General features: G+C 34.7%; 1 protein-coding gene across 1 annotated transcript; it reads left to right on the top strand.

Moving 5' to 3' along the window:
• Positions 1-2311: 2311 nt before the first annotated feature.
• Positions 2312-14971, top strand: LOC148308001 (uncharacterized). The gene is made up of 14 exons (XM_088262448.1): positions 2312-2333; positions 2777-3003; positions 3872-4048; positions 5275-5420; positions 6511-6689; positions 7375-7580; positions 7893-8526; positions 9067-9262; positions 9704-10026; positions 11494-11633; positions 12213-12358; positions 12846-12999; positions 13725-14234; positions 14642-14971. The coding sequence occupies exons 1-14, from the start codon at positions 2312-2314 to the stop codon at positions 14732-14734; spliced, it is 3153 nt and encodes a 1050-aa protein (XP_088118574.1). The 3' UTR covers positions 14735-14971.
• The last annotated feature ends 1633 nt before the right edge of the window (positions 14972-16604 follow it).

Below are 16604 nucleotides of genomic sequence, written 5' to 3'. Positions count from 1 at the left end.
ACATGAATTTTATTTGACCAGTTTTTAAATATTATTTTATACATGTAATATATATACTGCAATAATCTTTTTGACCGAATTTTGCAGTTTTACACTGAATGTTTTTTTAAAAAAAAGTCATTTTGATCTACATTCACTTTTTTTCAAAAACCACAGTTTTGGATTTGCTGCACACTCATCAGCAAATCACTTTTCTTGCACACATTACATACCTTTGACACCAGCTCCTGCAGGTCTTTTCTACTATCTGCAAGAAACACAACATTGTGTCTTAACTTGATATGAAACATCCTTCATTTTTTTAATATGAATGAGGACTTCATCGTTCTTTTACCAACTTCATGCTTCACTTCCATATGTTAAATTTTAAAGAGAAAATTTTTAAAATAAGTTATTTATAGATTTGGGGTTTAATTTGTAGAATTCCATTTTAATTTATATAATAACTGTAAAAATGAAAAACAGATTTTTGATTCTACTAAGTCCGAATGTCATTCGATAGAAAATACCCATAACTAAACTAAAAAAATATCACTAAATTTATTTTTATGTGTTTTTTTAACAATAAAATACAAAATTGTATACTAAAGAAAACAGAGTTTGATTTCAACATTTAATACGTAAATTTAAATAAATATTTATTGATACTATTTCAGCCCTTATTTGAAATGAAGTAAAAATTGTAACGGTTGAAACCAACATGTCATCGTCATCGACAACATGGGTAATATTATTATGAAAATAAAAATATAGTTCTCAGAGGTCGGTCATCCATTTGTGATGATAACTGTGATGAGGAAATCGTTAATCTTTTACGAATATGTAATTTTCATTTGAGAACGCATTGTAGTGAAGATATTATCTTGTGTTGACTTTGGCTTAAATTGTTCTAGTTTATACCCAAGTAAGGTGTGAACAGATTAAGATTATTGAACTAACAACACGTCAACAAACAAAGTTGTCAAACGGAGATTTTCACAATATCAAATAATTATTCCTTAGTATCACGATTTCTTCTTTAATAGGCAAATAAAAACAAACATGTTTTTTAAATTATATTTTTATATTTCGCTCACTCCTCTTAATAACGTCATATATCAAAAATCGTCAATTTTCAGTTGTGCATGTTTTCGGAAAGGCTAGAAAATGTACTTTATCCCAGCAAAAGCGACATATTTTTAACTTAATATTTACCCGCTACAGGGCAGAAAGTGTTGTTTTTGCATTTTGAATAAAATGAATTGTTATTTTTTTTTTTAATTTTATATTTTATACTAAATATTTTTCAAATGGAGAAAAAACATTCAGGTTTTATCTAAAAAGATCTGTTGCACAGTAAAAAGTTCAAAAAGTGGCTTGATATTTATTTTTAATACATTTCATGAATTTATTTCTTGATATTTATTTTTATTACATTATTAATTTCTTGATATTTATTTTTATTACATTTCATTCAATTTTAAACTTAAAAAACGATTTCCTGAAAAATCAAGTATTTTGATATATGACGTTGTTGAAAGGAGTGAGCGATATGTAGAATATCATGAAAAAAAAATCAAAATCACATTTGATGTTCACGCGTTTTCGGAGTGATATTTTGGATATATAAAACTTTAACCTAATTTGTACTTCTACCCTAATAGACTCGTACACAAGCTTTTACGAGTACGGGTAGGTATGCAACCTTAAATGCTCCACCCATTTTCCAATCACATCTATATTTTTCAAAAAATCTTACACTCTACATGTTTTTGTTGTATCTTTACAAAGTACTAAGGTACATTTACTTTTTTTACGCTGCACTAAAAAAAGAGATCTGTTCTGGGAGAGGGATATTTCTACTTAATCTCCTTCATCTCCTTTCCTATAAAGAAGTACTATTCTAATTGGTTTGAGTTAAGTTTTTGATTCCCGAAAATAACATTAATGTACCTGTACTAATTTTCTGATGATATATATTTTTCTCTTTTACTTTTTCCTTGTGTAAGGCGTTGTGCCTGTTTTTAAGAGCCATCTCTTTGGTGGTCTGCCTGGACGTCGTCTACCTTGGGGTTGGTTATGCAATATAATTGTTGAGTTAGATTATAATTGCATAATGAAGCGGCTGAAATTAATAAATCTTAGTGCTAGAAGGAAAATTACTGATTTGGTGCTTTTATATAAAACTCTTAACAATTTTTTGGACAGTCCTGATCTCCTAAATCAAATAAAGCTTAACGTGCGTCGAAGAGGTACTAGGCAAAAATCTATATTCGCAGTATTTGTACATAATGAAAACTATGCCATGTTCTCTCCGATTCCGCGGGTTTACATGTTAGCCAATGATTTAGAAAGTAAAGTTTTATTTAATATATTGTTATCCACCTTTAAGCCCGTACTTTCTCAGCATTTCTTCTCCATGTTATAATGGATAAATTTAAACGTTGTGTTTCACTCTCACTCGCTGCTCGCTGATAGTGTGTGAAAGAGACGTGTATTTACCAGTACTTACTATTTGTTATTTTATTATTATTTTATGTTTAAGACATTTTGTTTCTCTATTAGTGTATTCATTAGTTTTTTTTTAAATATTGGATACTGTGTATACTTATGTATTTTGTTAAATGCATTAGCCGTTCAATAAATAAATAATGCGGGGGAGTCTGAATGGTTCCATTTTCCTCACACGCGCATACTATTGTCTTCTTCGTTACCTTCCCCACCTAACGAAATCTTAGATCTAGCATATTCTCTTGATATAATAGTGTTATGTATAATCCCGTATGTTGCCCAACAGTTCACGAAGACTCGGGTCCCGAGCAGCGCGGGTACCGTGTAGCGATCGTGGAGGGCACGCCCTGGGTGCGCGTGCGCATGGCGGGGGGCGCGCTGGGCCCCCAAGGGGTGGAGGCCAAGCTGGCCCTGGCCGTGCCCTACAGCGGTTGGCCGGCCGGCAGCGACTTCCCCAACAGGGCCCCACTCGGCCATCCGGACGCATTGATGTTCTACAGCGCAGCACAGACGGTATTGTATTATTTGATGAGTCTTTTATTAGTTCAATGCTCGAGGAGTCCATTATTAATAGAAAATCCAGTGTTTGAAAGTTTTACAACGAAAAAATCAGATGCGTTGATGTTCTACAGCGCAGCGCAGACGGTAGGTAGTACAACATTTGATGAGACTTTTATTAAAACAATGCTCGAGGAGTCCATTATTAGTAGAAACTGTGTATGAAAGTTTTACAAAGAAAATAATCAGGTGACAATCTATTATAAATAATTCGTTATTTATTTATACAAATGTGAATGTGAGAACAAGATGGAACGAATAATGAAATTCAAGTTGTGGTAGAGTGGACTCGAGCCTAGAAACTCTGTCCTAGACTCTTTGATACCATCCACGGGACCACTATCCGGTAATAGTACATGACCAATTTATAAACACAAGCGAAAAATGAAGCAAAATAAAATGGAATCAAGCGTTTTATAGGTAGGAGTCCACTAAAGTAGGTACATCACTTCTTTATTCCACAAATAAAAAAATAAGCAAAAATAAAATTAATCATGCATTTCATAATAGTCCATTAAAAGTACATTATCAAAAGAAATCTAGTATTATGAAGATAGAATTTAGAGTCCTTAAATATTCTTCCATTATTTGTATGGTTTATAATAACAAAAACTTAGATTCTTACTGCTATTTTTAAACATAAAAAAAACCATATACTTACCACATGTTTTCTGAATTTTACATTCTTCAGAGCGTGAGTTAGTTCAAATGGCTATGTGCATGATATTACGGACTCGATTTTCGATTGGATCTGCGTAAAAAATCAGTTTATAGTGATGTTGCTTGGACGCAAACTGATATGAATATTTCATTTTATTCCTAGGGCTTTTACATTGTCGGTGGAGCCCCCGCCAGTGGCGTGCAGTGGTCGGAGCGCTGCGCTGGCTGGCAGCTGTGGGCTGAGGGGGCTCGCGCCCTGTTGGGGGCGCGGGGAGAGGGCGCAGCCCGAGTGGCAGACACATTAGGCGCTGTACTGAAACATCTCAGAGAACATGGCCAGGTCAATAAACGAACGTTTAATTTATTTATTTATTTTTTACAAAAATTTAATAATATTAGTATTTAACCACTCACCGAGATTATTATGTCTACCGGTTTCGAGACGTACCCGTCTCTTCGTCAGGAGAATCACTACCACAGCATGCAAACAATACCACCCTTCACCACCATAGCACCATTTATACACTTAAAACTACACAAAATGCTACACACGCAATTTTTGGTCGACCCGAAGACCAACATGCACTAAATGTTTCAGCTCAAACATGCGTTACGAGCCGAGATTAAACATGCACTAGGATTGAACATATTAATAAACCAGCTTATATACTCGTAGGATGAAAGGAGTGGGCGGGGTTCGAATTGGATATTGACGAATCTTGCTTAGCCGATGTTGAATCAAATAATGGCCTATAAGTAAAATTTATTCGGTTGTTAATCAAAGGAATTTATTTTATGTTATTTGGGAAATTTTCAGACTACTCACATTAATCAAATCGTTCAAATAAATGAGTTACACAAATCAAAGTTCAAATCGTTCACATAAATGGTTTTGATCGGTAGCCTGGAGAGGAAGAGAGGGAGAGTAAGAACACACACCACACGATGGACCGATCAAGTTAAGGCAGCAGCACAGCTGTCCTAACTTAAAACACAGTAAGGGACATTTTTTGTAGTACGTTTTTTTTTTGCATTTTCAGACTAAGTAGAATATACTTAGTCCAAAAATGCAAATAAAAACGTACTACAAAAAAAATCCCTTACTGTGATTTGAGTTTGGACAGCTGAGCAGGCACCTCGGTGGTTGGAGCGCTACGTGCAGCGCAGTCAAGTGATAACTGGAGAAGAGTCATTGCCAAGGGTCACAACCCTCAGTAATGAGGAATAAGACGGAGAAGAAGAAACGAGTTACAAAAAGTACTTGTACATTATATAATTTTACAATTGTTAATTTGTGAAAATACCTGGAAGAGGAACGGGAGGGAAGAAAAGGGGAAAAAGGAAAGATCAAAGCTCAAGTCAAAGGTGTTATGGTGTGTTAAAACAAGATAATTTCAAAATGAACGTACCGCTGGTAAAAATGTTATTTAATGAATAAAAATGGTTAAAAATTAAGGTGCATCTTGTAGTTTTATATAAATATGTATGTTATTACCTACAATCCATAATTTGTATAGGTATGTCGAGATTTTTTTTTATGATCGGGTTTTTATTATTTCATTTCAGCCTCCCCTTCGAGCAGTTAGCAGATACATGATGGAAGAAGCTCTCCTTTGGCGACTCGAGAGACCAGTGTCACGAGGTCCAGCTGGAGACTTGCGAGCCTGGTCTTCCAATCATTTGGCCCACCATGTGCTCTGCATCATTGACACGTAAGATTTAAAAATACATTGGAAAAACAATCTTAAAACAAAAACAAAAAACAAGTTAACTTATATAACAAGCTAATAACCAACATTTTGAGTGTGTCCAAATACTTGTTCACAAAATCTGGATTATCTCCAATTACAGGAGTTATTTTCATATTATTTTTTGACATCTCATAGAACATCATCTTATAGAACTTCCAAGAATTTGAGTAGTGTGGTTGTCAATAATGGGTAGAATTGGTGAATGTTAGACGTGTGTAAAGTGATCACTTAAACCAGCGTATGACGGTCGTCAGCCCCGTAAATGCCCAGACTTCCATATTCTTCTTCATCTTTGATGAGATGTCAAAAAACAATAAGCTAAAAATTAAACAAACAAACAACAAAAAAACTTTACAATATTTTGAGTGTGTCCAAATACTTGTTCACAAATCTGGATTATCTCCAATTAAATGAGTTATTTTTCATGTTATTTTTTGACATTTCATCAGAGATGAAGAAGAATATGGAAGTCTGGGCATTTACGGGGCTGACGACCGTCAAAAGCTGGTTTAAGTGATCACTTTACACACGTGTAACATTCACCAATTCTACCCAATATTGACAACCACACTACTCAAATTCTTGGAAGTTCTATATATATATGAACCAATTTTGAAACATTGTTCTTGAATCACTATGAGGATAACTCTTACAATTGGACATAATACAGATTTTGTGAACAAGTATTCGGACACACTCAAAATGTTGTTAATATGTTTTCATCAATCAACTCTTGATTCTGACGTTTTCCTCTATTCTCCTCTGATTCTATTACCGACCACATACATACTTGAAAGCGGTCAGGTTAGAAGTCGAAACGTGAGGAGGAGACGAATGTGTGAGGAGATGCATGAACGTGGAAGAGGCGAAGAACGTTTGCAAAGACAGAGTGGTGTGGCGTTCTATTCTCTCTGCCTACCCCTGCGGTGAAGCAGCGTAATGGTTAGTTAGTTAGCTATCAGACTTTAATTTGCCACAACTCACGAAGATATACAAAATAAACTACCGGATTTATGGACATAGGCTGGTAATTTAATAAATCTTGTTTCAGAGTTCTCGGACAAGTGACTGCCAAGACTGGGAGGCATTACTTTTTCCCTAGCTGTGACGTCATCAAGCTATCCGTCTGGCGGGGGTCCCGAGTGGGGGAAAGGGACTGGAGGGGGGATGCATCATCTCTGGCGGGATTCTTGAGCACACTGCACGCCGAGAGCGCACTTTTAGCGAATGGTGAGATAAAATCTATCATCTTTTTAATCGCCTCTTAAACTTCAATGAATAGAAAATATATGTATTTTTTTCTACCCCTTATCCACGTATGGGTAAAAGAATATAAATTTCATAGGACAGACAGAAAAACTGCAAAATATTGTTAGTATTTATAGTATTTAGAACAAATAAACTATGAAATTATGAAAAAAAATGGTTACTTAATTACTTTTTTGATATATCATCTTTGGAAAGTGTTGCTTTATAATTTGGACTGAAAAGATATCAGGAAACACAAAAAAAAATTATGTAAAAAAAAAGATAATTTCTGACTGGAAAGATTTGACTGCTCGCTACCGTATATAATATAATAAACTCAAATAATATTATGGATATTTCTAAGATTTAAAGCATTAACTTTGAAGTATATATAACCACTCACCGAAATTTTTGTCTACCAGTTTCGAGACTTACCCGTCTCTTCGTCAGGACAATCGCTACACCAGCACGTAAAAAATACTCTACGTAACTACCATATAGTACTATTCACACACTTGAAACTAGACAAAATATTGATCACATGCGTTGTTGGTCAACCCGAAGACCAACATGCACTAAAGGCCGAGGTCTGACATGCACTATGCATGTCAAACCTAATAATATTTTAGCATATTTTAAACATCATGTGAGTATTTTTTTCCGTTAGATGAAGACTCGTCGTGGGGCAGAGCCCGGCTTGAAGGGGCTCTGGTGACTCGATGGGGGCTCCTGCTGCAGGAGATGACCCCGGCTGGAGGGACACGCGGGGGGCGCCTGGCGGGGGCGGGAGCTGCCCCCTATTCGCCCAGACAACTCGCGTACCTTGCCACTGCTGCTAGAGGATTGCTGACTGCGAGGCAGATGGTCATACAGGTGTGAAGGAATTCAATAAAGTATGCACGGAGATGTTATATCCTCACTGTTCTAACGCATGATTTGCCCTTATGAGCGTAGTCTGTCTCACTCGTCACCATCCTGAGGAATGGAAAGATTCTCATATCATAATAGTACAGAATTACGTGCAAACTAAAATATGCACAGTAACTGTTTGCGCATACGAAAATAGTATGAAACTGAAATCTTTTGTATAAAGCAAATTTATCTTAGTAAATAATATTGATAATATTTTGTTTTGAAAAAGTACCTATCACTGTTTTAATTTGACCACTGCTTTTTGCATTTAAGGACTCCAATGAATGGTTTCAAGGAGGTCTATCAACAACAATAACTCAGCCTCTGGACCCCATTGAAGATTTGATACACCTATTAGCCATAATATTAGATCAAGCAAGAGATTATTTCCTTAAGAATCACGTTTCAAATGGTATATTTGATGATACTCTGAGTAACAAAGATGTCAAGAAACCCACCGGTGCAGCCAAAAACACCTCGTCCAAAGACACTCTAAAGCGTCATAAACTAAAGAGTTGCTATGATGCTTCAGCCACTTATTTAATTGACGCAGTGCGAAGAGATTCAGATACACAAAAGGAAGATTTGACTGACGACTGCATACTTATAAGAACGCTTTTAAAATGGCTGTACAAAGCTGCAGATGAAGATAAAAAATATCTTTGTCCTGTTCTCAAGCCTTATCTAGACTTGCTGTTTGCCACGTCACACGAAAACAGCTGGCATTTAGAGGAATTCAAGGCAAGAGTTTGTGACAAGGAGTTCGAGAGTCTCCGATCTTACTGTAAACTAGTTAATGATGGCAGTATTTCACCTGCGCAAGGACTTGTCGATGCAGCGTCCAAAGGCTGGCAGTGGGCTGAAAAGATGTTGGAAACGTTGGATATTACTACAGATTCCGTAACAGGTAACATTAAATACAACAAGCAATAGAAAACAGAGTATTAAGTGGATGTAGTAGACTTTATTGAATTTAAGTTTAACTTAGCAAATATCACTATTTCTTAAAATCTGTTGTGACACGTGTTTCAATACATTCCGCATCATTTTCAAACACCGTATGTGAAGCTAATTCTAAATTTTAGCGTTGTGTTCTTGGGACGTTGAAGTTTGATGGGAATACCTTATTTCATTTTTAATTATTGATTCTGTAGTCTGAGAGTGTGATGTGGTAATATTTAACCGTTTTAAATTGAACATTGACAGGATTTAAAAAAAATCTATTGTGACACATATATGAATGCATTCAGCATCATTATAAATATCATCTTACTGTCTTATAATGCTGAATGGATCAAAAAATGTTTCACATTTCATTTTAAGAAAAAGTGGTGTTTATCATGTAAAATTTTAATAATAAAAAATCTTTAATTTCTAGAATGTTTTACGAGATATACTTTTTGCTACATTTCATAGACTTTATAAAATAAATCATTTTAATTTTTAGTTCTGAGATTAGTTTTTCCTAAGCAACTCGAGCAAGATATGAAGTTTGATTTGAGTCTACCGGAAGATGATCGAGAAAGAGACAAATGGAATAATTTCAATGCAAACAAAAAGAACAGACTTGTGACGAAACTCAACATGGCAGAACAGTGTGTCATAGAAGCTTTTATATGCAGTTTAGACAATGAAGCTATGGGGTAAGTTAGAACAATGGATTCAATTTCTATAATTTACATTCGATATAAACATACCTTTTTCTTCTCAAGCTAGAACCCCTTCCGAAAGTCTGTTGATGACAGTCAACAGTCTGCCTTCTCCTGAGGAGTTAAACTTATTTTCCTCCCAGCAATAAGCAAATGCTGAGAAGTTCCTGATTGGCCCACACTAGATTATCCCTCCTGTTCCCAATACAGATTCAAATAAAACATCTTTATTTGGTTAAGGAAACAAAAATCCACTTAATGATCTATAAACCTTGTACATAATGAGCAAAGTAAATAATAAATGCTATTCCCATCTAAAAAGAACGTCTTCTTCATTACCTTCCCCACTTAACGACATCTTCGATCTCGCATATTTCAAACATTTGTGTGATACAAACCTTGATCTATACTTTATCTCGGTATTTTCATTTACAGCTTTGAAGGATTGGTCCAAACCAGCAAGAGTGAAGAGTTACTCTCTGGCAGCAAAGTTGACTGCAGCGCTTCCAACGGAGATGTGTCAAAAACTCACACGCTGAGGAGCACCACTGGAACGATCAATACAATCGCAACGTCAGATAGCAGATATCATACGATGCGGAGTATTTCATCGAAATACAGTACTCTGCGAAATTCCGAGAGTCTTTTTGGATCGTGTTGGTCTGCAGGAGACACTTTGAGGTTGAAACATGGAGTGTCGAGACCGACCGTTTTGGAAGAAGTCAATCAGACTCCAGATAAAATATTTCTTGGCTATGGTAAGCAATGCTTACTTTATTATTCTACCATATTCAAAGCTCTGCTGTGTCAATCTTGAAAAAAAATACAGAGAATAGCTTACAGCCGGGAAAAATCAGAAGATGGGTGTCTGAACATTCTAGGGCTTATGACCTGGCATTTGGCTGGCTTAGAGTATCCCTTTATATGGAACACTTGAATAAAGTTCAACGTTCTGTGCATTATTGAACATCCTTGTTGTATTCATTTTTGAAACCTGCATATATGGAATGGTCTCGATTACCTTCTAATTTGCGAAGCTATCAAAAATTGTACCAACAATTTAAAAGAATCAAAATTTAAGTTATCGTTTGTTCAAAATATTAAATCGATTAAAGTTATTCACCGATTGCTTTGAAATTGATTGATGCAACATTGCATTTGAAAATGCTCGTTTTAATATACATAGAAAGGTGTTTTTACTTGTGAGAGGTAAAAAATATTTTTTGACCTAAATAGCATTGCCATCTGTTGGACGTAATAGCAACATACGTACCACCATTTTTCAATCTTATATGTAAAATGGTCTCGGGTATCTTACACATGCGAATGTCCACCTGAGATGCCTTCCATCTTCTTTCATATAAAAAGAACAAAAGGTGTTTCATATCAAGTTGAAACACCCATAATATTGACATACATATCATCTGTAGGGTGAATAATCCAGTGTCTGAAATAATAAATAATAATAATACTCCTCAGATGTTTTCTGATGTTCTTTTTAAAAAAAAAATCAAAATATGTTACATTTATAAGTCATATATATAATATTCCCGATGAGTAAATTCTATTTCTCATTTTGGGACATGGGATTGAGGTTAACAAGACTGGAACATAAACAATATAGTAACAAAAAAGATTTTTAAAAAAATAACCAAAACATGGAAAAATATAAAAATAATAAACATGTATAGTAAAAAGGCAAAATATTTAAAACAAATAAATGAGAAAAGTATAAAGTAAAAAGCATACTTAAATTAACAAATGAGAAAATATAAAAAAACATCAGGTAAAAACAAAATATATCTCATTTCCTTTAAGTATTTTTTCCAATCATTAATTTTGGATCCCTGAATGGGTTCTATTTTATATTTGTCAGGCAGCTGGTTACTTTGGGTATAGGCAATATATTTTAAGGACCTTACTCAAAATTTAGTAGTGTGTATCGGGTCCACATGTATTTTGTTATGTCCTCGTGTATTATAATTATAAATTTCTTTGTTAAAAATCGGTATGGTATTGCTGTGAGTCGTTTTAAACATTATTTGAAGCATTGTATTTGTAATCTCATAAGTTGGTAGAATGTCAAAAGGTATTATGTTAGTGCTCAAATAAATGTCTTTTACATGAGTGGTAGATGAAATATATTTCTAATAGCTCTATTTTGTATAACTTGTATTTCGGAAATTCTCTTCTTTATTGTGAAACCCCAGATTTTTGTGTTTTAGATGACATTGGAAGCAGTTTACATTGCTGCTTACGCGATTCCAGTCCTTTTATCCTGGTTTTAGAACGCAGACAGGCCTTGGCTCCTCACCGCGAATACAAAGGAGTCATCAGGGCACTTATCAACATGCAGCGATACAGTGTAAGTCTTTATAACCATACCGACACGACATTGGTATTTATGTAAATTGTACTTTGTCTAAATAAGATAGAAATAAGGACGCCGAAGAGCTGGCAAAAGTAGACATTACATTCGCTACTAGACCGGGATAAGAGGGGTGGAAGAGTTGTTCCAGAAGGCGCAGGACTGCGAAGCTTATGGCAGAGTGATCCTCAACGTTGAAAGAATCTGACAGGGTACAAACAGAAGAGATGTATGAGTTTATCTCTGTTCTGTGATAGTTATCCCATTGACCTTCTGTGCTGTTTAATTTCCACGGGGTGAAAAAAATATATAACATCTCTTTTACTCTAACATTTATCAAATTTTTTTGTAGTAATATCTGAACATAAATGAAAAAGAGTAAAGAATTTTAGGCTTACGACCCGTCAGTTGCTGCTTGCAGCCAGTTTCTACCCCCCACAGCTACTTTATCGTCGGACCATCTCTTTTGGGGTCTTCTGACACCTATTTCGTTCCCCCAAGGTCTCCATCGTAATTTTTTTTGTTGAATCAACAGTTTACATAATTTGTAACCATGTTAACTTTGTCTTTAAAAAGGTGTTACAAGAACTAGCTGGATGGTTTTCTGGTAAAGAAGAGAGAGCCGGAGCACTTAAAGCTCTCCATAGATTGGCCAGAGGAGGCCGGAGAGCCTCTGGTCCACTTCCTCCCCCATCAACACACAGACATAATTATACCCTAAGGTATGAATCAAATTATTTCACCCTTAAAATATTGTGTACATCACGACCTGTAATAAAAATAATATATTGTAATATTTGTTATGAAATATGGGTACATTAGAACTCCAATTATCTGACCACCGACTATCTGAATTACTTTCAGATGTTCGAAAAAAAATAGGAAAACTTGACAAAGTAAAAAAAAATTGTTTTTTGATTTGGTATTTATTTTGTGGAATAATATGATGATTTTAATGAAAAAACAATAAAAATGCATAAGACCACTTTTGAGTTTATAAATGTAAGCAAGACATGTTTCAAGATCTACAGATGTTCTCATCATCAGATGAAAACACAAACTGAAAATAGTAATGAACCAGTCTGTAATTTTACCTTTTGACAAGGGCATATGTGGTTGTCAAAACTAGTTGTGTTTACATAAAAAATTAAAAAACTTCTAGTGAAAGTGTTTTATTTTTATATTTAACGAGTATTCATGTATCCACAGTCCTAAGAGAACCAATCTGCAACATAAAGTGAGAGCTTCCGTAAGGCAGTATTACAGAAGAAAGAATATTGATGCTATGTCTGGCGATGAAAGCTCAAGTAAGAAATCCGATAAAAAGAGTTTGTCGAGTCCTGACAGTGTTGAAGGAACAGAGGTAAGAGTACAAAAAGTCAACAAAATATCATTTTAATCGTCATAATCCCCCATCACTGGAAAACCTCCTAATGCTGTCAACTCATATTGTTCGTGCACATACATATACATATATGAATTCTTTTTATTATTTATTTATCTTCCAACAATTTAAGTGTTAAATATAAAATGTTAACACTACCAAAGAGGAAATGGCTAATCTAAGACCCAACTCTGTGATAGTATAATAGTGGTGTGACCATCGTCATGTTATTTTGTAATTGTCCTCTAAGGACATAAACCTCTTCTTTTCCCTTGATCCTGTTCCAATTTGATTGAGATGGATGGAAAACCTCCCATTGTTTTCCATCCATCACGTTGGTGGACGTCCATGATGCCTTGCTGGTCTCAGATATTTTAACTTATCGCTATTTACAACTTTAGTGCCTAAGTCAGAGATCCAGTATGAGAGAAGACCTTGGTCATTGATTTATCAACTAATCTTCATTTACAATTTTAGTGCTTAAGTTCTAGATCCCGAATGAGAGAAGATCTTGGTCTTAGATCTAGCAACTAATCTTTATTTACAACTTTATTACCTAAGTCCAAGATCCTAAATGATAAACACCCTGGTCACTGATTTACTAATTCATCTTTATTAACAACTTTAGTGCCCAAGTTCGAAATCACGAATGGCAAAAGACCTTGATCTATGATCTATTAATTAATCTTTATTTACAACTTTAGTGCCTAAGTCCGCGATCCCAAATGAGAGAAGACCAGCTGGACCTCGAGATCCAAAAAGAATACTTGAACAATACTGCCCTTCATGAGCTGGGACAGAACACCACATTGTCTGATCACTACATGAATCTATGCAGAGAAGCGATCAGAGACTCAAACATGAAACGTTCACACGCGGCATTTTTAGAGTTCAACAAAGACATAAGCAGCAGGGCGAAATCTGGAAAGGAGAAGCACAGGGCTTCTTCAGTTGGCAGGAAGTCTGGAAGCGATACCAAGAGGGGTTTGAAGAACAGCTACGATAGATATGGGGTGACGAACACGCTAGGGAGGAATACTATGGCTGATTTGAGGGTGTCGACAGACTCCTTGCTGGGGACGTGCAGAGAAGCCAGACTGCATCACGCAGCTAAAAGGTCTGTTCTGCCAGGAGTCAGCTCGTCAGATGTTCCGTTTGGAGACGCTTTTAAAGTCTCCCCACTTTATTCTGGCGTTCATTCGGAATATGAAGTGGTGAGTAAGATTTCAATGGATCATTTTTAAAATATGACACTGTGGGTATGAATCCTTAACATTGATGACTGGCGTATTTGGGGAGCTTTTTTTAATTTATTTTTAATTTTATTTTTATATTTAAAGGAATAACCCGCAAATCGTCTATTTTAGATGCTTGTCTGTAGGTTGGATAGTAAGGATACGGATGGTAAATGTGAAAAATACATCACAAACACCCAGACCAATTGAAAAGAAATCTTTCTTGAATTCATTTTGCAATTGGCGGGAATCAAACAGTTTCAGTTTCAGCAGGCCAGTTTCGCAGTCGAGCGTCTACCTAACTACAACATAGCACTTGATTATATTTGTAACCACCTGTACTTATAATACAACAATTCAGTATATTTTTATTATAATTTTTACAGATGACGCAATCTATTTTGCAAGGAGCAGTACCGCACGCAGGACGCGACAGGCAGAGACATCTATCGGCCCCTAGGGATAAACTATATCCATGACTCGAACCAATTTTCCCGATGGCGCTTTTCAAATTTTGTTGAGAAATATAAAAATTATGTAAAAATACTACTGGTGACTGGGCGTCGATTCCATACGTAAATGAAGGTTTTAACGACAAAGTTAAAACTTGAATTTTACTTCAGGATACATATCTTTCACTACTTTCAACTATATGTCATACATAAAAAAACTTGATTTTCAGGAGATGGTTTTTAAAGTTTAAAAATATAATAAAATATATTAAAAATAAATATCAAGCAACTTATTGAACTTTTTACTTTGCAACAGATCTTTTTAGGTAAAACCTGAATGTTTTTTCTCCATTTGAAAAATAATCAGTATATTTAAAAAAATATTTAAATAATACCTTTTCTTCAAAATGCAAAAACAACAATTTCTGCCCTGTAGCGGGTAAATATTAAGTTAAAAATATGCCGCTTTTGCTGGGATATGGTACATTTTCTGAGCATTCCGAAAACATGCACAGCTGAAAATTAACGATTTTTGATATATGACGTTGTTGAAAGGAGCGAGCGATATGTATAACGACTTAATTTTGAACGCAAATTTTAAACACCCATACAATACGGATCAATGAGCGGTTTCAAAATGAAATAAATAAACGTCTAGAAGTATGGTTAAAGTTTCGACATTACATGGTAAATGCGTTTGTAATCTATCCTTTGTAATCTCCTAGAATATATTTCAACTATATTATTAATAAAAAAATGCTTTTTAGGAAAATATCTCTTGCTCTTATGAGTATTTTCTGCGGAAAGCATTTTTATATTACATTTAATGACCATAAAAATAGCCTAGAATATTTTTTTTGAGATCGTGTATAAATAATCAATTATCTGAAATGTATGTAATGATTTATTGATTAGGCGTTTAATTTGTAGAACTCCATTTTAATTTATGTACTTTTAAATATATTATTAGATTAAAACCAATATTTTTAGCTTTTCCACTTTATTTTTATTTGACCAGCGGCCGGGTTTCGTCGTTACCGACATCATCAGACTGGTGACAGACAGACTGACAGACCAGTCTGATGATGTCGGTAACGACGAAACCCGGTCGCTGGTCAAATAAAAATAAAGTGGAAAAGCTAAAAATATTGGTTTTTATCTAATAATATATTAAAATGCAATTCCATCACGAAGTGTCAGTGGATAATATAAATCTATTAAAAAGTACTTTTAAAATCAAACACAGATTTTTTGAGTCTTCTAAGTTGAATTTTACTAAAAAAACACATGGAAATTAATATTGTGACAATTGTTTCGCCTAGTTATGGAATTTTTAAACGAATATTTTTAATAAAATACAATTTAGTAGACTCAAAAAATCTGTGTTTGATTTAAAAAATTAACACATAAAAAATGTATGTAGTGAAATAAAATCACTCTAATATATATTACATTCAATTTGTGGTCAGTCATTATTTAAAATGTTTGTGAATTTTAGTTTACTAGTTTCGAGACGGGCCCGTTTCTTCGTCAGGACAATTACTACACCAGCATGCAAACAATACCACACGACACAACTATAGCTCTATTCACAGACTTACAATCACACAAAATATTGATCACATGCGTTTTTTGGCTGACCCTAGGACCAACATGCACTAAAGACCAAAACAAACTTGCCCTCAGGATGTTTGTCAAACAAACTGTGTGAATAGTACTATGTAGTATTGTTTTCATGCTGGTGTAGCGATTGTCTTGATGAAGAGACGGGTGCGGTTAGAAACTGATAGACTCAAATCTCAGTGAGTGGTTATATACTTATATTTTGTAATCAAATCATATTTACAATATATGTATGTATGGAATATCAAAGCAAAATTGTCATTTGATTTGTGAA

This window comes from Brachycentrus maculatus, unplaced genomic scaffold (assembly GCF_059751285.1).
Source record: "Brachycentrus maculatus isolate JH-2025_06_01 unplaced genomic scaffold, ASM5975128v1 h1tg000180l, whole genome shotgun sequence".
Taxonomy (NCBI): Eukaryota; Metazoa; Arthropoda; class Insecta; order Trichoptera; family Brachycentridae; genus Brachycentrus; species Brachycentrus maculatus.
This window is presented reverse-complemented; position numbering and strand designations above follow the sequence as displayed.

Excerpts from the sequence above, each read along its gene's own strand:
- LOC148308001 (XM_088262448.1), top strand. The coding sequence starts at position 2,312 with ATGTTAGCCAATGATTTAGAAA. Across the intron at positions 9,263-9,703 it reads TTAGACAATGAAGCTATGGG|CTTTGAAGGATTGGTCCAAA; the intron begins GTAAGTTAGAAC and ends TTTCATTTACAG. Across the intron at positions 13,000-13,724 it reads ACAGTGTTGAAGGAACAGAG|TGCCTAAGTCCGCGATCCCA; the intron begins GTAAGAGTACAA and ends TTACAACTTTAG.